We start from the raw sequence: 25541 nt of genomic DNA, 5'->3' as shown, positions 1-25541 counted from the left end.
ACTTCTATTTTTTTCACATGGAGTTTAGCCACCTGCCATCGGCTGCTTGAGGATGGAGCTCCCGTTGAAATTCTGATTTCCCTGCGATATTGGAGGATACTGCTGGCGAGGTGAGCCCATACTTCTTTTTTGGCCTACCACCAACCATCTCATCTGTGCCCAGTCGCCCTCATCTGGCAGAGGTACAGCGGGAATTCAGTCTACCACCAACCATCTCATCTGTGCCCAGCCGCCTCTAATCTGGCAGAGGTACAGCGAGAGTTCAGACTACCACCATCTTATCCCGGCCCAGCCATCTCTCATCTGGCAGAGTTAAAGTGAGAGCTCAGGCTACCACCAACCATCTCATCTTTGCCCCGCCATCTCTCATCTGGCAGAGGTACAGCGAGAGTTCAGTCTACCACCAACCATCTCATCCCGGCCCAGCCATCTATCATCTGGCAGAGTTACAGTGGGAGCTCAGGCTACCACCAACTGTTTCATCTTTGCCCAGCCACCTCTCATCTGGGAGAGGTACAGCGAGAGCTCAGGATACCACCAACTGTCTCATCTGTGCCCAGCCGTCTCTGATCTGACAGAGGTACAGTGAGAGCTTATGCTACCACCAACCGTCTCATCTGTGCCCAGCTGCCTCTCATCTGGCAGAGGTACAGTGAGAGTTTAGGCTACCACCAATCGTCTCATCTGTGCCCAGCAACCTCTCATCTGGCAGAGGTACAGTGAGAATTCAGGCTACCACCAACTGTCTCATCTGAGCCCAGCCACCTCTAATCTGGCAGAGGTACAGCAAGAGCTCAGGCTACAACCAACTGTCTCATCTGTGCCCAGTCGCCCTCATCTGGCAGAGGTACAGTGAGATTTCAGGCTACCACCCAACCATCTCCTCTGTGCCCAGCCGCCTCTCATCTGGCAGAGGTACAGTAAGACCTCAGGCTACCACCAACTGTCTCATCTGTGCCCAGCCGCCTCTCATCTGGCAGAGGTACAGCGAGAGTTCAGGCTACCACCAACCGTCTCGTCTGTGCCTAGTCGCCTGTCATTTGGCAAAGGTACAGTGAGAGCTCAGGCTACCACCAAGCATCTCATCTGTGCCCAGCCGTCTCTGATCTGACAGAGGTACAGTGAGAGCTTATGCTACCACCAACCGTCTCATCTGTGCCCAGCTGCCTCTCATCTGGCAGAGGTACAGTGAGAGTTTAGGCTACCACCAATCGTCTCATCTGTGCCCAGCAACCTCTCATCTGGCAGAGGTACAGTGAGAATTCAGGCTACCACCAACAATCTCCTCTGTGCCCAGCTGCCTCTCATCTGTCAGAGATACAGTGAGAGCTCAGGCTCCCACCAACTGTTTTATCTGTGCCCAGTCGCCTCTCATCTGGCAGACGTACAGCGAGAGTTTAGGCTACCACCAACAGTCTCATCTGTGATGCGCCCACACAGTGGGATTCCATGTTGCATATGTTGTAGAGGCTAAGCCAGCAGCAGAGAGCCATCATGGAGTACTATGCTATTTCCACTACAGTATCAGATAGTATATGCCGTTAGCAGACGCTGCATGGAGGTCGGTTGACGCTGGAGTGGCTGCAGATCAAAGACATGAGTGATGTTGTAGCCTACTTTGAGAAAGCGACCAAAATGATCAGTTGTAATGACGCACGGATCAGTTGGACCATGGCGGTTGTCAGCCTGCTGGAGCGGACATTACTTGTCCTCAGGGACTATGATGTGTCACAGGAAGAAAGGCAATATGTTGTGTCAGTTTGGGCCTGACTGTGACTCTGATGGGTGGGACAGTTGTTGGTGCACATCTGCAGTAGTTCGGGAGGGTCTTTAGTTCCCTCCTGGCCTGGGTTCTGTGCTGGTGCCGTCTCTTCCTGCTGTGGAGTGAGGACATCTCTGGATCTGGTTTCTGTGGTTCTCTCCCATGTGAATGTCCTCTTACTTTCACAAATATGGTCAAAGCAATATAAAGTTCAAAAAACGTGCACATTTTTGGACAGGAGTGATGCATCCAAAAATATATGACTTTTTCTTTTATGTTAGAAAACTATCTCATGTTATGTGATAAAACCCCCATTAGTTTTTTTCATTGACATTTACCTCACTTTGTGGTGTGTTTCTTTTGGATTCATGGCATTCTTTTAGGGTGCCTACCCACTAGCGATATATTTTCTGGCGATGCGAGAGCGAGTGCCTCGCAGCGCAGAGAAGACTCTGCAATATCGCTCAGTGTTTTTTTAATGGGGCTGGCGGCAGCAGTGCCAGCCCTATTGAAAACATAGGGAATACATTGCGGACTTCTGTCACAGCTGTGGCAGAAGTCCGTGATTCTGTCCCATTGCTTTCAATAGGGTTGGCACTGCTGCGGCCCCATTGAAAGCAGTATGTTGCAGGCAACCCCCGCAGCGATGATTTTCGGGAAAGGGCTTGAAATATAAACTCTTCCCTGAAAATCATCCCTAGCTGTAAAAAAAAAAAATTAACTCACCTAGAAGAGCCATCCGGCTCTTCTCTCCGGCCCTGGAAGCCATCTATTGTCTTCTGGAGGCTGGGGATTTTTCAGTGAATGGCTGAGCGCTGCCTGTGATTGGCTGGGTGCTGTGACCAATCACAGGCAGCACTCAGCTGTCATTCAATGGCTGAGCGCTGCTTGTGATTGCTGAGTGCTTAATGAGACCAGTGCTTTCTGGGGGCAGGGATTTTTTAATCCCTAGCTTCCAGAAGACAGATGACTGCCAGGGTCGAAAAGAAAAGCCGGACGGCTCTTCTAGGTGCGTATAATTTTTTTTTTTTTTTTTTACAGCTAAGGATGATTTTTAGAGAGGTGCTTACATTTCAAGCTGTACTATTGTATCTTGTCTCCACCACAAGTATGCGTGGAAACAAGAGTAAGGCTGCTTGACAGCCACGTGACGCCCCCAGTCCCTGATTGGCTGTATGGCTCGCTCCTGTCCTTGGCCTCCCAGGAGCTGCCACTCACCACCCCGATGTCCCTTCTTTGCTCATGGCTCGCTCCCGTCGGGCTCTCAAGTCCTGCCACTCATCCCCCTGGTCTCCCTTCTCCACTCACGGCTGGCTCGTGGTGCGCTGCGGAAAGCTGCTCTTGTCCTCCTACTGCGCCCATGAAGAGGGGGACCCTCTCGCTGGATGGAGGGGAGTAACCTCGGTAACAGCTTGGCGGTGGTGTGTGGGTGCGGGGGAGCCGGATTGGAGATGATGTTAGACAGGCGGCAAACTCCTAGTGGCGTGGGGAATGAGTTTTGCCTGGGATGGAGGATTAGGGTTAGTTTCAGTGTAGGGCTTAAATTATTAGCTGTAAATGCTTCCATGTTAATGCGGGCCCGCTCTCAAACAGAAGCATTTACAGCTAATAATGTAAGCCTAAGGCTGGGTTCACACAGGGCGGATTTGCAGCGGAATTTCGCCGCGGCAAGTCCGCCTGCGGCCGCTAGTCTCGGGGTTAGCAAGCCATGTGGACGAGATTTCAGCCCATAGCTGCCACAGGGGCCAGCGCTGCTGCCGCCGGCCCCATTGAAAACACTGAGCAATATTGCAAATTTCTCTTAGCGCTGCGAGGCTTTAGAGTAAAAATCGCAAATGAGAATGAAACCGTATCGCAAGAAAAAATAGCGCTAGTGGGTAAGCGCCCTCCGTTGCATTTTTAAGGTGTTTTCCTACAGACTTCTCAATTTGAAAAAAAAATATCCTGAAAAATCAAATCTTTATAAAAAAAACCCCAAAAACTTGTAATGAAGTACATGAAATTTATGCTTTTTAACAAACTACAAATAAAAATCCTCAAAAAACTTTTGCGAAAGAATTAACTTCCATTGAACTTGCCATCCGCCTCACTGCTCCTGGCAGACATAAACTTACAGAAATCCCCCTCCCCCCTCGTACCGGACCGGACGGGTTCTACAAGCCAAGTGTCCCGTCAGCCCAGCCGGATTTATAGACTCATCACCATTGGAGACGTAACCAACTACACAAGAGCTGAAGGACCTGTGATGATGTCACTGTCACGTGATCCGGACATAATGGGGCGGGGCTCAGTAGTGAAGTGAACAGTCATCACATGTCATTCACAGCACTGCTGAGCTCCGCCCCCGGAAAACATGACAGTGACATCACGGCAGGTCCTTCAGCCCTCAGTGTGCAGCAGATACTGAGCAGGTCCTGGTCGGTGAGCTGGGGTCTGCTGGTCTCTGTTATCAGCCGCTCTCTACAGCCAGCAGGGAGGTAAGCTTACATTGTGCTCCTCTCCCAGATATATATATACACATATATATATTGTATACACTTCTGGCCACATTAATGGCAAAACTGCATTTTTGCAATAATTTTCTTAAATTAAGTCAAAAGCGAACTATAGAAAATGAAGCAATTTAATTAACAAAATCCTCTGTGCGAGCGACATCAGACAAGGTATAGGATACTTTGCGCTTCCCCTCTGGCTTATAATACCCCATCCGGCAATGTCCAAATGGATTTTATGATCCTGTCCTTTGTTTTGGGATAGTGGAACCAAACTTTCCATAGTCTCTCAGATAGTTTAAAGCGTGCTACCCTACCATCCTGGATGTGGGGCGCCGTCTCAGGAGGCATGTACCCCCCACCTTACCCTAAAGATAAAAATCAGCTAAAATCACCTACGTCGTTCCTCCCACTCCTGGCCTCTTCCCAATGTGTTTCCAGGTAGGCAGATCATGTGACAAGCATGTCACGTGATCCTGGAAGCACGCTGGGGACCAGTAGCTTTCTCTGTTATCAGAGAAAACCCCACAACACTTTTATATATGTATATGTGTGTATGTACCGTATGTAATATATATATAAAATTGCCCTTCTGTTTATATATTACCCAGCAGTAAGTTAAGCTTACATCGGGGGTTATTGTGCTGTTCTCTGCACTATTAGCCATTATTAGAGGAACATATATTGCTGAAGATATACATATAGATCTCCATAGGTGAGCTTACATCAGGGTGGGATTGCTGTTCTCTCTGTTTCCTGCCATTTTTGGAGGTTATGTATGCAGCTGTAAGGAAGCTTATTTTGGGGTGTTGTGCTATTCTCCCTTGGTTATCAGCCAAAGGCTATATATGCAGCACTATCAGGTACATTCATATCTCCCTCTGGGGATTAATAGTTGTTCAAAACATTATTGGCCCCTCTGAAAGTTAAAGGGGTTCTCTAGGACTTAAAAAAAAAAAAAAAGTTAAAAGGGCTTAAAATTAACAATAATCGAATATTCACCTATCTTGACAGCTTCCTGCCCAGCGCTGCGGCCCCAGTGCCTACTGCATGAAACCCAGAAGTACCTGCGAGTGGCCAAGTGCCGTACATTATATATGTGACCTCTATAGAAGAATCACCGCTGAAGCCTGTGAGTGGCTGAGTGGTTACATGCACAATGAATGGCATATGACTGCCCAATGCTTCTTCTGGGTTCCGTGCGGCAAGCAGCTGGACTGCGACACTGGACCAGGAACTGCGAGGATAGGTGAATATTTAATTTTATTTAATTTTAACTATTTTTTTAAGCCACTTTCACACATGCGTTCAGTTAAACGTTGCTCAGAACCGCAGCGTCTTACCACAATTTTGAACACATGTGACAGCTTTTTTTCACACACCCCATCGTTCTTCTCTGTTGCAAATGAGAGGTCTGAGCAGAAATGCAGTGCAAGCAGTCTGAAAGGGTACAAGATGATCTTCAAAGACCTTGGCATCCTGACTTTAACACTTCCAAATGTTAACAAGAAGTTTGTTGCTCCTGGAACAATCAAGGACCTTCCAAGACCCGGTAGAAAGAGGAACATTGATGAGAGACAAAAGTCAAAACCATGTACAGCTTCCAAACATCTTCAGGCCAAGCTGGATACATTAAGGCCTCATGTCCACGGGGAAAATCAGGCCCACTGCGGATTCTCCATGCAGAATCCGGCAGCGGGTCCCTCCTTTCCCAGGGACATGAGGCTAAAAAAAGATTAAACTTACCTGTCCGGACACTGCGGATCTTCCCTCCATCACGACCGGATCTTCTTTCTTCAGCCCGGCAGATGTGCTCGGCATTCCGGCAGTGTGCCGCGCGCATGCGCCGGGCACATCTGCCGGGCCAAAGAAAGAAGATCCGGCCGCGACCGAGGGAAGATCCGCAGCGTCCAGACAGGTAAGTCTTAATTCAGGTGCGGGTGTTCCGCAGATCCATACGGCTTCCATAGGCTTCAATAGAAGCCTGCGGGAGCCGTCCCCGCGGGAGCCCTGCACTAAAATGGAGCATGTCGTGTTTTTTTTTCCCGCACACACAATCCGCTCCTGAAGGGAAAAATGACATCCGCAGGTATTTAACTACCTGCGGGTGTCCAATGCATCCCTATGGGGCGCGGATCCGCATGCGGGAAAACGCTGCAGAATTTAAATCATCTTTTTACCTTGGACATGAGGCCTTAGGTGGTTTCACCCTGTACTAGGCCCGCACACAAAACAAAACTGTTTTATGGGTGCAAGCTAAGGAGGAACAGCACCTTCCCCCTTCACCTAGAGTAAGACACAGTGAGGGAGTACTCCTTGAACAGAATGACCTATACTCGTTTTACTAGTGTAATCAAGTAAGTTCTTCTGTTTATCCCATTAACAAGCAGAAGTATATATATAAAGACATTTGCAACGAGGCCAGAACACACCTCACTTGTAATAATTATAATTTATTATCATTCATTTATTATCATTGGTTATTAAAATTAAACAGGAACAGTGACATCTTAGGTGTCAAGCAGGACTTCTCTCGGGCCGAGTGAAACTATGTCTCATGAGATTTCTGTAAAATTGGCTTCTCATGGAGAACAGGTGCTGATAGCATCCAAGGTTGTGTAGTCTGGTTCCCTTGTCTCAAAGTACTGAGCATATGGGATGTTTTGACCAAGCAAGGTTATACTAGATGTCAGGCTGAAGCATGTAAGATAGAAGATGGATACAAAATGGATATATATTTATTACTCTAAATATATAAATTAGAATTATTACAAGAATGCTTCATGTTTAAGAAAACTACAGAATGGGTCCTACGGCAGGGCAATAACCCAAAGGACATCCAAAAGTACATAAGAATGTTCAGCAAAGATTCCAGGTCTCAATGGAGAGAGATGAAACGTGCTATTGTGAGAAGGAACCTGCAAACATTTAGCAGAAGAAACGATCAGCAGATGGGGCCATCAGCAGATGGCGTCATTCAGTTATTGGGGAAGGAGCTGGTAATCCTGTCCATATGATATACTATATTCTCTGAGAATCTGAGAAGCAGCCTCTCTCAGTAAGCGAGGTTATGGATGTCACTAATTATTTTCTGTATTTCTCCTTCTCTCATAGAGACGCTGCAGTACCAGAACCTCCATCATCCATCTCCTGAATGACCCACCAAGGATGGACAGGAAGGAAATTACCAGAAGAATATTAGACATCACCTTGGAGATCATCTACCTGCTGACCAGAGAGGTGAACTTTTCTACATTTCTATCATCTTTATTGTATTATAAGAGCTTCCAAACTATCCAAGTGAAGGAAAAGAACTGAATAGCAGAAAACGTGAATATCGGCCACCAATATGGTCAGTCATGTGACTGGAGATAAGCGAAATTTTGAAAAGTTTGTCTCTGTCCGAATTAGTTCATAAAAAACAGATGTTCATAAAAGCCCTTAAAGTTAGTATTGATTACTGTCTATGAGCCTTGAAACGGTGGTGTTTGTTTCCTGAAGCTCAGTGGTTAGCACCTACTTTGCAGTGTTGGGGTTCTAGGTTCAAATCTGACCCAAGGCCAACACTGGCATGGACCTTGTAAAACTCCATGCAAATTTTGTCCTTGGCCATATTTGAACCTAGGACTCCAGCACTGCAAGGCAATAGCATGAACCACTGATCTTCTTTTTTTTTTCTTCTTCCTTCTGCTTCTTCTTCTAAGCTTCTACTCTTCTTTCTCCTACTTTTACTTCTTTGTGTTGTTCTTCATTGCAGTCCTTGCCTTCTTCGCCTTCTCTTTCACCTCCTTGTTCTCCTAATTCTCTTCCATGCATTGTTGTTGTTGTTCTTCACGTTCTAGAGGAGAGGGAAGAAAGAAGCATGTTAACTGAGTGGTTAACACTGTTGTCTTGCAGTGTTTAGGTCCTTGGTTTAAATCTGACCAAGGACCTCTGAGTGGAGTTTGTATGTTCTTGTGCTCCTTTTTGTCCTTTTCTTCCTTCAGAGTAGGAAAAATCCAAGAGGAAGAAAGGAGCAGCAGCATGGTAGTTCAGTAATTAGCACTGTTGCCTTGCAGTGCAGGAGTCCTAGGTTCAGATGTAAAGACAACATCTACATGGAGTTTTACAAATTCCATGTAGGTGTTGTCCTTTGTTTGAGTTGAATTTGGGACCCCAGTGCTGCAAGGCAGCATTCCCAGCGACTGAGCTTTAAGAGACCACCATTACCATTGTTCAATACTAGTTTTAAAAGGGGCCCTAACTTTAGGGCGGGCTGCAGGCAGACAAATCTACAGACACTGTGATAAGAATCTCCAAGTCTCTGTCTCTCCTGCTGTTACAGCGTGTGTGTGTGTGTGTGTGTGTGTGTGTGTGTGTGTGTGTGTGTGTGTGTGTGTGCGCACATTAATATTGGGTTTACTAACTATTTGGACAGAATGTCTCTGAAGGCCTGTATCATCCTGGAAAAGCATGGGCTGGGCATTCAGATACCGCCTCCCTGCTCATTGCACCAGAGACAATGCAATGCAGCATGGGATGTAACGGCAAGGAAGTTAAGACAGTGAACTACTGGCAGAATGCTAGTCTTGCTACACGTAATATAGAATCAGAACAGCGCTCCACTAGATAACCTTTAGTTGTATATGAGGTATATAATTTAAGGGATTTACCCGGTACTCAGTGGAGTTCCCTATGGGGGCACCCCACTAGTACCTCCATGTCCCAGCAGGCATGTAGCAATGAGAAGATGTTTCTTCACAATCCTTCCCTCTATCCTGTGGGCCAGGAGAGCCGCTTGGTGATCTTGTGTCTTCCAAGGAAAGACCCAAATGCCGGTAGCCCAGATGAAGCCAAAGAAAAAACACCTAGCGCTTCCGAGGGTTGATTGAAAAAATCTTCTTGATGCTTGACAAAGGCTCAGTTGTTACGGGCCGAAACGCATTGCATGCTTTCCAATAAAGAGTTAAATGGTACAGGATAGGATTTTTTTGCAATCAACCCTCGGAAGCGCTAGGTGTTTTTTCTTTGGCTTCATCTAGTCTTGCTACACGCTTCATCCCTTATAATGAACAGCACTTAGCAGAAAAATAGAGAAGACTACTTGGAAATCAGAACTTAACGACATGAAATGTTGCAAACAGCAGCAAATGAAAATGGTAAGATATATCTTTTTCAGAGACTCATAAAGGTATATTTTTGAAAACTTGTTAAATTTGGGTATGTTTTAAGGGTTTTTACTGCACTTACATATGAACTTCTGGTTGAAACCAAATTTGGCTTCTACGGGTTCGCTCATCTCTAATGGTGACCAATGGACCAATTTGTAATGATGTAGGAGCAATGAGCGTGTCAAGTAGGCGTGTTGTAACTAAGACAAAAAGGCTGGGAACAAGAGGATCAGATGCCGGAGTGCAGCCTGTAGGACATGATTTTTGCCGTTATTTTGACCTCTATATAGAGACATAGAAGACTGATGGCATGGTCCATCTGGTCTGCCATCTATATAGAGACATAGAAGATGACCGCAGGACGGGAGCTCATGGTCTGTCTTGACTGCTCTTATATAATTATCCTCTTTGACGTTAGAAAAACGAAGTACACCCTCTTTGAATTCCATGGTTTTATGTATCGGAACATATTCAAACAACTGGTTCTGAGAAGGTCTTCAGATTAGGTAAACACAGCCTCAGATGAACAACACCACATGACTAATTACACTGTGCCATTTTTTTTTAAATTTAACACACACTAGGCCAAAATGCAAAAGCCTTGTGCCGCTAATCTAATGCCCTTAAATAACTGATCATCAAGTATGACCAACTATAAATATATACCTACATTCACATGGGTGAGAATCGTGCATTGTGAGATGCACAAAACTCGTCCGAATATGGATTCTTTGGAATGGATTTATCCACATGAGCGATTTCTCCAACTCCCCCTGCCCTTCCCTCGCAACGATGCTGTAGGAATCAAAATCGCAGCATGTTGAATCTTTTTGCGTTTCCTTGCAACACCTTGCCCATTGCTTTCAATGGGACCTTGCATGCTGTGCGATGTGATGTTTCCGATTTAAATCAATGGGAAACACTTGTGATTCTCTGACGCACGTGAGACCCCCGCCTGAAGATTATAATTTCACATAAGTGATGCGAGGTGTTTTTTGAATGAAAAATGCCCATTGGCAAGCACGATACTCGGGCGCGATCTCGCACTTGACCGTGTGAATGTAGACTAAAAAAGCTGACATTTTGGCAATTGCCCTGTGTTAACACAATGCTAAGGAGAAAAGACAACAGCATTGATCTTAGAGAAGTAGTTGTTGCCCATCAATCTGGGAAGGGTAATAAGGCCATTTCCATCATTCTACAGTGAGAAAGATTATTCACAAGTGGAAAATATTCAGACAATTGACAGTCTTCCCAGAAGTGGACGTCCCAGCAAATTCACCACAAGGTCAAATCATGCAATGTTCAGAGAAATTGCAAAAAACCCCAGAGCTAAACCTCAGACCTTATAGGCCTCAGTTAAATGTTCAAGTTCAGGACAGTACAATTTAGAAAAATACTGAACAATTATGGCTTGTTAGGAAGGGTTGCCAGCAGAAAAAGTTGCACCAGAAAAAAATATAATCCTTCTAGAACAATGTCCTTTAGAGAGACTAGAACGAAGTAGAGATGTTTGTGCTGCTATGCTGGGTTTTTATTTTGCCAAAAGTGCCACTGGGCATAATGGCCAATTGCCTCACAACAACTGTCAAACCTTCAATAGAAGTTTTCTGTTTGAAAACTTCCATTAAAGGAGAAATCACCACTTCCCATGGCAACCTGTTCCACTCATTGATCACCCTCACTGTCTAATATCTAATCTGTGTCTCCTCCCTTTCAGTTTCATCCCATTGCTTCTAGTCTTTCCTTGTGCAAATGAGAATAGGGCTGATCCCTCTGCACTGTGGCAGATATTTGTAGACAGCTATTCTGTCTTCTTCTTTGGAAGCTGAGCATTCTCCAATTCCTTAACAGTTCCTCATAGGACATTGTTTGCAGACTGCTCACCATCCTGGTAGCTCTTCTCTGAACTTGCTTCAGTTTGTCAATGACCTTTTTTAAATCGGGCTGCCCAGAACTGGACACAGTATTCCAGATGAGATCTGACTAATGAAGAATAGACGGGGTAATTACCGTATTTTTCGTTTTATAAGACGCACCCCTGTTTTGGAGGAGGAAAATAGGGGAAAAATAATGTGAACTCACCCAGGGACAGTGTAGGGGATAGTACCAGGCGATGGAGCAGCAGAGGTCTGAAACACCAGAGCTCCGTGTCATACTGTGTAGGGCAGGAGGAAGGGAAGAAGCCAATTGGTGGAGGTGGGGGAGCAGCAGCAGTTTCCGCCGGCGCTCACCACCAATTAGTGGTACGTATGGGCGGCAGTGGGGAGGAGAGAGAACTGCTAACTGATCACATATTTGTTTGCATGACCGCGCGAACAAATACTGATCGCGATGAATTTTGGCTCGTTCGCCCTACAAGATGCACTGCCTCCGGTACCTTACATGATCTAGACTCTATGCATCCCAGAATTGTGTCTGTCTTTTTAGAACCTTCAGAGAAACACGTGTTGTCTTTGTCTTATTCTGTTCCGTTAAATAAAACCAGAGGTATCAAAGAGAATATACTTAGTTTTTCTCATGTCTGTATGTTTATACCAGGCAGTGAAGCTTTTGATCTCCGCTATCTCCAGCAGTCCCATTGAAATTATTGGAGTGGTGGCCGATCATACACATTATCACTTCGTTAATTTCCAATCGCACAGATGGACACGGTTCCAAGTTGTCATACCCCTACTGATGGGGGATAACTTGATATTATCGGAATACTCTCTTGTCTTTCCTAATAAGTGTTGTATGTGAGACCTCCCACCATGTTTGTATCTCTGTTTGGACTTGCGCTATGTTACTGCTGATATCTCAAGAACTGATATCGGTAGTCCAGATGAGTTCTCACTGGAGTTCTATAACAGGGTCCAATCTCCAGTTGTTCCTGAGGAAGGAATACTCGGTATAGTTCTCTAAGTATCTCTCTCCATCCACAGGATTACACAGTAGTGAAGAAGACTGCGGCCGTGACTCCCATCATTCATCTCCAGGAGTCAATAGGATGGAGCCCCATCACAGAGCCTCCCCCTCACTCCCTGATACAGAAGGTCCTAGAACTCGCCAACAAGATGACAGAGCTGCTGACAGGAGAGGTGATGCTGCAGGGAACGTGGGATGTTATACAGTAACAGGAGGGGTCTGGGTGATGACTGTATATTGTGTGTGTCAGGTTCCTATAAGGTGTCAGGATGTCGCTGTCTATTTCTCCTTGGAGGAGTGGGAGTATGTAGATGGGCACCGGGTTCTGTATGAGGACATCGTGATGGAAGAACACCAGTTCCTCACATCACAAGGTAAGAAGATACCTGTATAAATGGGCATGGCTGGCACTGGTGAACGTTTTGAAGCCTCAAAAGGGTTGTCCAGTTGTAAAGTATTGAGGGCCTATGATTGGGTATTACATTGGAGTGAATAGGAACTTGGCCTGCAATACCAAGCTGGCCACTGCAGTGCGAACAGAGCTTCCTGCACATATCGGCACAAGTAAACAGCTAATTGGCGGCAGTCTCCGGCCACAGGCTTCCGCTGATGTGCTATTGATAAACTATCCTGAGTATAGGAGATCAATAGTTTACAACTGGACAGCCCTTTTAACCCTTTCCAATCCAATTTTGGATTCAGGGTTTCCTAAAAGGCTTTCTCTCTTTGCTGTTATACAATGGTGCCATCTGCTGGCTAAAGCCAGTGTGTGTGCCCTAGAGAGGCTCCGACAGCTGAGTGGCTGGCAATAGACAGTAAGAATACCCTGTCGGACGTCTTCTGACGTTGGAGCTGTACAAACTTCAATCAGAATGTAGGAAGACGTCAGACAGTGGATTGAAAGGGTTAATACTGTCATGTGCAGTACACGTATACAGTGTACAATGATATGTAGTGTAGGAGCTCCCAGTAAAGTTTTTTTTTTCACATTACATTGTTGCATTGATGAGATGTATGTATGGGGCTGCATTCACCTAATGCATACTAAGGCCCCCTTCACACAGGCGTTATTCGTTGTACAACTCTCCCATTGTTTTCATAGAAAAGAAGATTAGTGGCAGCATGCAGGAATGCAATAAAACATAACCTTTATTCTTCCTCCATTGTAAAAGCTGCAACGTTTCGATGTTTCAAAAAGATCTTTGTCAAAGCAAAGATTGTTTTCAATGGGACCGCTCACACAGGTGCAGACAGCCGCTTGATCTTCGGACGGTGTATGTTCTATTTTCGAACGTTTCAGCGTTTTAAACTCTGTGCGGCGCCCATTGAAATGAATGGGCAGAGTTTTCAGCGCTGCTGGAAACGCAGCACAACTTGGTACTGCGTTTTTGACGGCTCTAAACGCCCTAGCTACACTACATGAAAAAAATTAATAAATACCCGCCTAGCAGGCGCCGTCCATGTCCCTCCCACTTCTCTCCGGCATTTCTGCAGGCTTACTTATAGTTGTCAGGGCCGACAGAGCATCTCTTGCTGGTAACAAGGATTGAAAACTTTGCCTTCAGCAAGAGACTGCTCTGATTAGTTCTTGAGTGCTGGCTTAGCCAATCACAGCCATTCAATGAATGCCTATGATGGGTGTATCGAGCACTGGCTCCATTACCAGCAAGAGATACTCTGTTGGCGTAGACAACTGCAGGGAAGCCTGCAGGAACGCTGAGGAGCAGCGGGAAGGACCCGGACAGCACCTGCTAGGTAAGTATAGCTTTTTTATATAATATATATATATATATATATATATATATATATATATATATATATATATATATATATATTTTTTTTTTTATTTATTTTTTTTTACAGCTTCCTTGGCTGTGTTTTTAGCTGCGCTGAAAACACAACCAAAACACGTGCCAATGCTGCTGAAATCGCAGTAAATGCAGCGTTGAAAAATGGAAATGCATTTTATGTGTGTCTGATTGTATCTATATATGCGAAAGCCCTGACTCACTCACTCGCCACTAATTCTCTAACTTCCCGGTGTTGTACTAACTTGAAATTTGACACAACCATTCTTTAGGTCCTAAATAGGAAAAGTTAAGGAGTCGCAACTTGATTATTCAATATTAAGCACCAAAGTAAGTGACCCCCTATGTAATGTAACTAATAACGCACATCTGTACGACACGAACTTGAAATTTGCCACAATCATTCTTAATGTCCTAAGTAGAAAAAGTAAAGGGGTCGCAACTGCAATATTCAATGGTGTAGAGCTGACTGTATTCTCATCAATTTGGTGAGGAGAAGATTATGTAGTCCTGATAAAACTACAGGAGCTCATGTAGTCATCACTGTGTGCTTGTATATCCACAGAAGGAGCCAGGAGGAGAAATCCTCCAGAGAGTTGTAGCCATCCTCTGTATTCCCAGGACTGTCCAGATGAAGACCCCAGTGTCCCAGAGGACCATCAGGTAGACAACACTGAAGTCTCACCAGAATCTGACCATAAAGTGATGGAGCCAAAGATCATTCTACATCTTTCTTCTCTGTTTAGGGTGAAGATCTGATTGATTTTAAGGTTGAGGTTAAAGAAGAAGAAGAAGAGACAGATATAACAGATGATCAGCAGTGTAAGGAGGGGGACCGATCCTTGAGGGTCACCTAGATACTCCTGTCATCTGTTCATCACAAAATAAAATGAAAATAGGACACAGGCAAATAAAAAACACAAAAAAGGCCATATACTCACTATTGCATAACATAGGGGGTGCAGATAATGCACCATATCCCTCAGCATACAGGCAGCCCAACTGCTATCAGGAGGAGCACAGGTGCAGGTAACTGATAACAACCACTCACACATCCTCCCTGCATGGAGGGGCAGCTGCCCAGCATCATGCTTGCACGTAAGTAAAACATGCAGACGGTGTCCGGCCCCACAGTACCTGTAGTGCACCATGCAGGGTTCACAGCCTATTAATGACTTCATATTTCAAACCAGCGGGCTGCGCTGCATACCATGTGTGAACCACACTGGCACTGACACCCCCCTATGTTATACTATAGTGAGTACGAGGGGCTGCTGATAAGTCTTTGGCTTTGTGTTCTTTTTTTGTTTTTAGGGTAATGAATGTTACATCACATTAAAGCCTTATTTGTCTAATATGTATTTTCAAAATTTTGTGTTTGTAGCTTGTGGCAACAGTGATCTAGGCACGCGGGAAAACAAAATGGCGGAGTCTAAGGCAATATTCACAGCAAATGAGAGCGGAGGAGTGATAAAACTCTTGTTTCTGCAAGGAAAGTCTGCGAAGGATATTCATGGTGATATGTCGCAGACATTGGGGGATCAATGCCCTTCATATTCTACAGTTAAGAACTGGGTTGCCAAATTTAAAACGGGCTACTTCAGCACCAATGATGAGGAACGTCCTGGACAACCGAGAGAGGTTGTTGTTCCGGAGATCATTGATGCTGTGCACAACCTCATACTGGAGAATCGGCGAATTTCAGCTTAAGGAATAGCAGACATCATGGGGATTTCTGGTGAACGTGTTTGTGTCATTATCCATGAACATTTGAACATGAAGAAGCGATCTGCAAACTGGGTCCCCAAATGTTTGACAACAGATCAGAAAAGCATGCGAGTGAAAACCTCCTGGTCCATTTTTTACAGTGTTTCTGGACTGATAAGAACTTCCTGGATCGACTGGTCACTATGGATGAGACCTGGATTTATTTGTATGACCCTGAAACCAAGGAGCAGTCAGGAGTGGAGGCACAGTGGTTCTCCTCACCCAAAGAAGTTCAGAGTGCAAAAATCAGCCACTAAGGTGATGGCGTCTGTGTTCTGGGATAAGGAGGGCGTGCTGCTAGTGGACTACCTTCAAAATGGTTCCAACATCAATGCAAGGTATTACATTGAACTTTTGGACCTATTGAAGGCAACTCTGAAGGCCAAAAGGCGCGACAAGCTGTCCAAAGGAATCTTGTTCCTGCAAGACAACGCCTCCGCTCACACTGCACAAGCGACCACGGCAACACTGGTGAGCTAGGCTTCCAGCTGGTTGATCACCCACCTTATTCACCAGATCTAGCTCCCTCCGACTATCATCTGTTTCCAAACCTGAAGAAACACCTCAAGGGTACCAAATCTCACACCATTTCTGATGCCATGGCTGCTACGGATGACTGGTTTGAGGCACAACCGAAATCATTCTATTTGCAAGGCTTACAGAACTTGGAATACCGATGTAAGAAGTGTGTTGACATCAGTGGAGAATATGTGGAATAAATGTAAAGTTTTATCTTCCTATCTCGTTTCTTTCTGGGTAAAGCCAAATACTTATCAGCACCCCCTCCTATATGGCTATTTTTTTTTTTTTTTTTTCATCACAGGCAGATAATCTATTGTGTGTTTCCTACAGATGAACTCGTAGAAGAAAATATGCAGGAGATATGTCCCAGTACTCCGTATTCCCCAGACTATTCAGAGGAAGATCCAGATGACCCAGAGAACCATCAGGTAGACAAGGCTGAGCCCTGTATTACATCTATATAACGGGGTGGAACTCTCTGGTCCTGTTCTATGGGGGGGAATCACTATGGTTCTACTCTATATGGGGAGGGGGGTGGAACTCTCTATGGTTCTGCTCTATATGGGGGGTGTAACTCTCTATGGTCTTGCTCTATGGGGCGGGGGGAGTGGAACTATGTATGGTCCTGCTCTATGTGGGGGGTGGTGGAACTCTCAATGGTCCTGCTCTATGTGGGGGGGGGGGGGGGGAGCTCTATGGTCCTGCGCTATTTTGGAGTTTGTCGGAGTGGAACTCTCTATGCTCTTGCTCTATGGGGGGAAAGTGGAACCCTCTATGGTTCTGCTTTATGGGGGGCTCTCTATGGTCCTGCTTTATGTGGGTGGTTGAACTTTCTATGGGGGGGAAGTGGAACTCTCTATGGTCCTGCTCTATGTGGGGGGGGGGAGCTCTATGCTCCTGCTCTATTTGATGGAGGGGGTGGAGCTCTATGGCCCTGCTCTATGTGGGGCGAGAGTGGGGAGTAGAGCTCTGTGGTCCTGCTCTATATGGGGGGGGGGGGGTGGAACTCTCTATGGTCTTGCTCTATAGGGGGAAAGTGGAACTCTCTATGGTCCTGCTTTATGGGGGGGGGGGGAGGAATCACTATGGTTCTACTCTATATGGGGAGGGGGTGGAACTCTCTATGGTCCTGGTGTGTGTGTGTGTGTGTGTGTACGTGTGTACTCTCTATGGTCCTGCTCTATGTGGCTATATGGAGGGGGGAAGTGGAGCTCTACGGTCCTGCTCTATGTGGAGGGGGGGGGTGGAACTCTCTAGGGTGCTGCTTTATGGGGGTGGTGGAACTCTATGGTCCTGCTGTGTGTGTGTGTGTGTGTGGGGGGGGGGGGGGGGGGGAGGGGAGGGGGATCTTTTTGGTATTGTAGGCATAGATTTTAAAGGTCTCTTCTTGTGATCTGTTAATTTCCCATGTGTCCGTTTTTATTGTTCTGAATTTTTCCATATAACAAATCAGGTTGAAGATGTGGCTAATATTAAAGTGGAAATAGAAGAAGAGAGAAGTATGGGCGATAACCCATGTAAGAGTGAAGTGGAGGAGGAAATTCCCACAGGTATGGAATAATGAACTTTGAGGATATTTAAGGTTCAATTCCACCTTGAGCTAGGGGTGTAACTACTGCCTTAGCATATGTGTTTCAGGGGGGCCTAGGCTGCAGGGTCTGGCGTGACAGGCTGGCCCCCCTGAGACTGATATTTACTGTTGCAGGAGATGGGCATGGTGTAAAAAAACGATGGTATACTTGCCTGTTGCTAGCCTTATGTTCCACTGTATACGGCTCAATTCTCCCCGTCTCTCAACAGCTGGTCTTATGACTTCTGTGGTCAATCTGCAGCCTCAAATGGCTGAGGCCAGGGATTAGCTGCAGTGGTCATATAATTGGCTGCTAGTAGACAAAGTGGAGAACTCGGCAGCGGATGGCAGAGTGTTGATTAGTAACAAAGGTGAATATGCCATTGTTTTTTTATTCTACAGCATAACTCATTAGGAGTATAAGGAGGCATTATTGCTCATTGGGGGCACTAAAAGCAACTCTTGCTGTTAGAGATACTAGAACTGTTTGGATCACCACGAGTGGTATTATAACTATCTGGGGCACATCGGATGGGTAGATTGTGTGGAGAATGTAAGGAGGCTGCAGGAAAAGCAAGAAGCCAAAACTTCTGTGTCAATTTCTCCAGAGACAAGTTTTAGCTGGGAGAAGTTATCATGGCAGTTTGGGCTGGATGGAGAAGATGGACAAAGTGAACAGCTCCAATCAGAGAAGACATCACCTGGGATCACTGGATATAATGGTACTGTAATCGCTTATATAGTTTGCAGAATGTCTGTGTAGAACTAGTATCTATCACTATGTAGTTACTTTATAGGGGTAATATTGGTCTTTGCATGGTGTGTGTGTGTGTTTTTTTTTTTTTTTTCCATTTACAGTATGATGCCAATGTGTGATCATGATGTGACAGTATTATTTGGCCCTTTTACAGTGTTAGTATTGGCAACGCTAGTCTTTATAATGTGTTTTTCTTTTTAATTCAGTGACAGTTGTGAGGGATTAGCGGTTAGGATCGGTAGCAACCTGGGCATAAGCAGTCAGAGACAGTGACACATAGGATAAAGTCTTTAGTCCAGGCTTTGCCTGGGTTTATTTCCAAGCAAACAAAAGCAAAATACAGGCCTTAACATCAGGCAAACATAACGTAAATCCTGCTCGTCTGAGCACTTACTATACATGTAGCGTCCCTGTCTACGTACCGGTAAACAAATGACTCCTGCACACAGCCAGCCAGGACTCTCAGACCTGCAAAGGTCTCAGCTCTCTTCCTAGGCCCTGTAGGACCAGGCTTTATAAGGCCTGGTACCAGCCCCACCTGGTACGTGGGAGTGACCATCCCACCCTTCACTTTGGTCACTCCAGGAAAAGCCGGCCCGGATTATGCAGCTTGGAGCCACTTACTTACTACAACGTGTTAGTAGCTTAATGCTACTAACACTATACTGCCGGCTTCCTCCACCGAGCCCAGGGTGCTCGGTGGCACGTATCTGCCCAAGCGCTCCCCAAAGCAGCATAGGAGAGCATCCTAGGTGAAATATACCTGCCCTCCAGCACCTTGCCGGTCACCGTCTCACACAGTATAGAGGTATCAGTCACATTTTAGTCATAGTATGTGATCATGGTCAAGCGATATTATTTGGACCTTCTATAGTGTTGTGTTTAGAAACCCCCTATGGTAACTAATTTGCATGGGGGCCGTTCGAGACCCTAGAATACCAAGAGGAGCACTTAAAGGATTAACAGCAATCATGATGATCACAGCTGTTGTGGGCAGGTGTCAGCTGTCACACCCAGCACCCGCATTGTATGGAGCCGGGATCAGCTCCCGATCCCCCTCCATGCAGATCTTGAATCCCATGATAAAACTGTATGTCATGGAGCGTTAAGTGGTTAAAGAGCACTCCATTATGAGTGGTTCCCTGATATAAATTATATATTCTCTTCTTGCCACAAGTCAGTGGTTCTAGTGCTCGATAATAGGGGTTCAGCAAAAAAAAAGTACCTTTAAAACACTCACATGCGGTGGTCGGTATCTTCAGAACAAGAGAGGGATCAGATTACCTCATTGCTGCTCTTTCAGGGGCTGTTCACACTAGGATTTAAGCCTCTGTGAATTGTATTCGTTTTTATATTTAAAAAATATATAAAAATGTATGATGCATATAGCATCACCTACCCACAGCTAAGAATGTTTGCTATTTGTGGAGTGGGATCTTTTGTTTGTTTTATTTTTTTTCCAGGTATCAGGGTGAGAGTGTAACCCAGGTTCAAGCGTGAGTGCATCTTTATCACGACGATCCATTCACTTAATAGCAGGGATGTTCACTTGTTAGAGTCCTATAGAGAGAGAGAGATTTTTTTTTTAGTTTCCGTTAACTATTTGCTTTCCGGGATCTGTGGAGTTAACAGGTGTTTATTTCAGTAACACAATTACCTCTCGCAAGCAGCGGGTGCAACACACAGAAGGAGTTAACAAAGAATGAAAATTCAATATTTAATACCCTGATTCCGCAATTTTTAGAAATGTCCCACAGGGGCCCCTAGTGTGCAACATGACTCTAAAGACCCATTTACACACAACGATTATTGCTCTAAAGCTGTCTTTTGAGCAATAATTGTTGTGTCTAACTGCACTGTTGGAAGCAAGAGAGGGCAGTGCTGGGAGCAGTGTTTCCTCCTGAAGTTTTGAGTCAGAGTTCTGCGTGCATATCACAGATAAGTTCTGTGGTTGCTTGCTATTTGTGGAGTGGGATCTTTTGTTCGTTTTTATTTTTATTTTCAGGTATCGGGGTGAGAGAGTAGCCCATCGTGCAGTTTTCGTTAAGCAGTCGCTGATCGTTGTCTTTCAGCATGCTTAAAGACAACAATCAGGAATTCACTATTGTTTCAGCTGCATCCCGCTCCCTGAACACAGCGGGGTATGAAGAACACAGCGGTCCAGCGCTTGTCTTCTGCTTCCCCCCACTCGGAGCGCAAAGTGATCGCTCAACGTTAGAGTGATCACCTTGCGCATAAAAGCAGACAACGATTGTTTTTCAAAAGTCGCACAAAAGACATCTTTGCTGCTATTATTTTGAAAATTCTTCTTTCAATTAATGATTCAGTTACTCTGAATGAGCAGCATGCACGTCCCAATTGTTGAGTCTATTGTTTTCTATTACACTACTACACTTGCAAGTAACTGACCATTTACATGGGACGATTATCACTCAAAATTCATTCTCAGGTTTTTATTGTTGACTTTCAGTCAGCTTAAAAACCATCACTGGCTTCTTGTTACATCTAAATGCTTCCCGCTCAGCGGTTCTCATAGAGGTCTCTTTTACACAAGGGACTTGCGTGCGCCCAAATTCTGCATGCCATAAAATTGCAGCTAACTGCGCACAAAAGCGCATGAATGGATGATTTTCTTCAATTTAGCCCCGAGCTTAATTAGCATTAAAATCAGCCATTCACACAATCGGGAGCTGTGTGTTGCAGAGAAACAGCGCTGCTGTTTAGAAGTTTGGTGACAGGAGACAGAGATTGCGTCAGCAGCCCCGAAGTCCCTCATTCGGCTGAACAGCAAGTTTTAAATGTCCCGCTCTAAGCTCCTCTTAGTCCCTGCAGGGATAAGTGGGCTCCCTTCGTTGTCGAGGACTCCCTTCATCTACAGAGAACCCTGAGGGATTCCCCCATAGCAGGGCTAGAGAGAGGGGGTCTAGAGGGGACTTCCTGAGGGAATCCCCCATAGTAGGGGAAGAGAGGGTGGGGTTAGATGTGTGCATCACCTCCTCTCTCTCGCCTTCCTATGGGGGAATCCCTCAGAGAACCCCTCGAGCCCCGCCCTCTCTTCCTGCTGTGGCGGATAGCCCCGCCCCCTCTCCCTCCCAGCTATGGGAGATTCCTTCGGGGCATCCCATCCAGCCCCGCTCTCTCTTCCCGCTGTGGAGGAATTCTCCTGTAGTGGGGAGAGAAGGGTTACCCTACAGGAGGTAATAACACTGACTGTCATTATGCCTTTTAGTCCTTAAACTACCCTACTGGGTAGGTTAAGGGCTAAAAGGCATAAAGACAGTCAGTGTAATTACCTCCTTCAGGGTAAACCTTCTCTCCCTACTACAGAGAAGCCCTCCTTCTCCATTTGTCATCCGACTCGCATAGTCTCCGATAGGGGCCTACAGGCGCTCCTGTGCAGGGCGCATCAAAGACAGGTCAGGTCCCATCTTTTCGTGCGGCGGGGAATTTGAGTTGCTGAATTTCAGTGGTGATGTCTGCGTTCGTGCAGTCGTTTACCCAACTGTAGTCTCGTATAAAAGGGCTATTAATTTCTTGCTATGTAGGGATATCCCTTCTACCGAAAACTGTGATTTATCGGGTTAATGATGGACTGCTATTTTTTACATTTTTTTTTTTTTAACACTATTGTACCAGTTCTTCACAGAAGTCTTAACCAGGCATAGTAATATTTTGAAAGTTGTTATCAGCATAACATTGAGAACAGACATAGGTCCTGTTATAATTAACTGAAGAAATGAATATTTGCTGAAGTCCACATTTTTAATTAAATTACATTTTGAATAACAGAATTAAGTTTTTGCATTGCCCGCCGATGTCACATGGCGTAAGCGCATTTGCGCTGCGTATTTGTGCGATGGGCAATGCCCATGTGTGTTTTACTGTATTTTTTGAATGTGCAGGTCGTGCGCACTTGCGCGTGCAGAAAAAAACTGCAAGCATGCTCCCATTAATTGCAATGGGTAATTAAGTTAATTAGTTCAATATATGCTATTTTCGTGCACAAGCGCAAAGGAAAATAAAGCATGCTGCGTTTTTGGGGGGTTTTTTTCAAACGAAATGCATGTGCGAAATTTGCTTATGTGAATGAACTGATTGAAATCAATGGGTTCTAGTCACTGAGTATTGCACGTGCAAAATGCTACGCAAATACACCTGTATGACGCAGGTCTTAGGCCTCTTTCACATGGGGACCTACGTGCATAAAAAACTGACGGCTAAAAGAACCAATGGTTTCCTTTGGGAACGTTCAGATGTTTTTTGCGCGTCTAAAATTCCTTCACCTGAACGTTCCCAGAAGAAACCATTGGTTCTAAGAGTCGTGAGTTTTTTTACGTGCGTGATTTTTGCGCATGTAGGTCCCCGTGTGAAAGAGACCTTTAAAATGGTGCTAAATATGTTAGAGGAGGTTAGTCCTGATCACCAGACAAGGTTTTGATGTTCAGAAATGTAAGTTTTATCCATCCCAGGTTGATGTAATGCAAGTGGTCACTGAGTGGAGAGCAAAATCCTGGATGTTGTCATTGATATATTGTATAGTGTTATATAAAGCTTTAAAAGGCCAAATTCACCCAGGCTCTTCTTGATGCAGTTTTTAAGCTTACCGGGTTGGATTGAAAAAAACGGAAATATAAAGAACGCACTTCTCTTTCCTCCTGAGTCTTTTTTTGTGGTTCAAAAAACTGTAGCACAAACAAAACCTGTGTTTTTAGCCTAATAAGACAAATTTCTAACATTCCTATTTTGTTTGAAAAAAGAAAAATCACAAAATTGTTTTTAATCCCGACAGAAACTCCCAGTCAGAACTCTGAGGGAAACTTCATGTTATCACTACGTTACAAAGAGGAAGATATCCTGCCGCACTATTCAGGTGAAAATTTCATTACCCTTGGTGTACATCCGGGACTTCACAGTACAGATGTATCATATAATCCTGAGGAACCTTCTCCTGACCGATTACAGATTGTTACAAGTGCAGATCAGAACGGGGCTAAAAAGTTTCGATGTGGGGAATGTGGAAAGCAGTTTACAAAAAGCTCAGGTCTTTTTACACATAGAAGAATTCACACAGGGGAGAAGCCCTATTCATGTTCAGAATGTGGGAAATGCTTTACCCAAAAAGCAGGCCTTGATCAACATGAGAGAATTCACACAGGTGAGAAGCCGTATTCCTGTTCTGAATGTGGAAAATGTTTTACCCATAAAACGGGCCTTGATCAACATGAAAGAAGTCACACTGGGGAAAAGCCATTTACATGCTCAGAATGTAGCAAATGTTTTACATCAAAATCAAATCTTGAAAGACATGAGAGAATTCACACAGGAGAAATGCTGTTTCCATGTACTGAATGTGGGAAATGCTTTTCGGTGAAATCAACTCTTATTACACACCAGAGGATTCACACGGGAGATAAGCCGTTTTCATGTTCTGTATGTGGGAAATGTTTTTCAAATAAAGCACATCTTATTTCACATGAGAGAATTCACACAGGAGAGAAACCATATTCATGTGCAGAATGTGGGGAATGTTTTACTCATAAATCTCATCTTGTTAGACATGGGAGAGGTCACACAGGGGAAAAGCCGTATCCATGTTCAGAATGTGGGAAATGTTTTACACGTAAATCAAATCTTGTCATACATAAGAGAAGTCACACAGGAGAGAAGCCGTATTCATGTTCAGAATGTGGGGAATGTTTTACATACAGATCACATCTTGCTAGACATGAGAGAATTCACACAGGAGAAAGACCTTATTCATGTTCAGAATGTGGGAAATGTTTTACGCACAAAGCACATCTAGTTATACATCAGAGAAGTCATACAGGGGAGAAGCCTTTTCCATGTTCATTGTGTGGGAAATGTTTTTCAAATAAATCACATCTTGTTATACATGAGAGAATTCACACAGGAGAAAAGCCGTATTCATGTTCAGAATGTGGGAAAGGTTTTGCACACAAAACACATCTTGTTATGCATGAAAGAATTCACACAGGAGAAAAGCCATATTTATGTTCACTATGTGGAAAATGTTTTACATCTAAATCTCATCTCGTTACACATCAGAGAATTCACACAGGAGAGAAACCATTTTCTTGTTCAGAATGTGGGAAATGTTTTATTGCTAAAGCCAAACTTAGGGATCATCAGAAAACTCACACAGGAGAGAAGCCATATTCATGTTCACAATGTGGGAAAAGTTACATTGCTAAAGCTAAACTGAAGGATCATATGAAAAGTCACACAGTGGAGAAGTTGTTCTAATCGATATTTGGAAAATAACCGTGAGGAGAAACCATATACATGTTTGGAATGTGAAAAATGCTCTTAAGATATTGGCGTTTTCTTGGACCTTAATCAGCCAATAAGAGTGATTATTTTTTGAGTGGAATTTGCCTGGATCTGCCAAACATGCAAATTTATATTATCCTGAGGGAACTATAAGCGGGATCCACAGAGGAAAAGTATTGTGGATAAGAAAAGAAAAGAATACGCTTGTCGAAGTCCAAAGTCATGCTGAAATTTTACCGTGAACCTAGTTTCTTCTTACTGCATTCACAAGTCCACCCACACTGCTATCGGTTCCAGAATGGCATGGAAAAAACAAACAAACTAAGGCCGCTCCATATAAACTTTTTTCCTCCTGTCTGGCTGTATCAATATTTGATCTTCAAGAAAGTAATTTTTACCATAAAATATCTTGCTTTGCTGCGCTATTTTAAGGACTGTTATGACTAGATATAGCGTGTGCAAGTAAATGAATATTGTTAAGAACATTGCTAATGTTGCTGAATAATAAAATATAA

The 25541-nt window shown here is 44.6% G+C and overlaps 1 protein-coding gene across 1 annotated transcript; it reads left to right on the top strand.

Annotated features, from left to right (window-relative positions):
* Positions 1 to 4115: 4115 nt before the first annotated feature.
* Positions 4116 to 25541, top strand: LOC136578240 (zinc finger protein 665-like). Its single transcript, XM_066578101.1, has 10 exons — positions 4116 to 4239; positions 7369 to 7494; positions 12329 to 12484; positions 12562 to 12685; positions 14685 to 14782; positions 14866 to 14941; positions 16739 to 16836; positions 17862 to 17958; positions 18587 to 18700; positions 23525 to 25541. The coding sequence occupies exons 2-10, from the start codon at positions 7423 to 7425 to the stop codon at positions 24997 to 24999; spliced, it is 2310 nt and encodes a 769-aa protein (XP_066434198.1). The 5' UTR covers positions 4116 to 4239; positions 7369 to 7422; the 3' UTR covers positions 25000 to 25541.

Source organism: Eleutherodactylus coqui, chromosome 9 (assembly GCF_035609145.1).
Source record: "Eleutherodactylus coqui strain aEleCoq1 chromosome 9, aEleCoq1.hap1, whole genome shotgun sequence".
NCBI classification, from domain to species: domain Eukaryota; kingdom Metazoa; phylum Chordata; class Amphibia; order Anura; family Eleutherodactylidae; genus Eleutherodactylus; species Eleutherodactylus coqui.
This window is presented reverse-complemented; position numbering and strand designations above follow the sequence as displayed.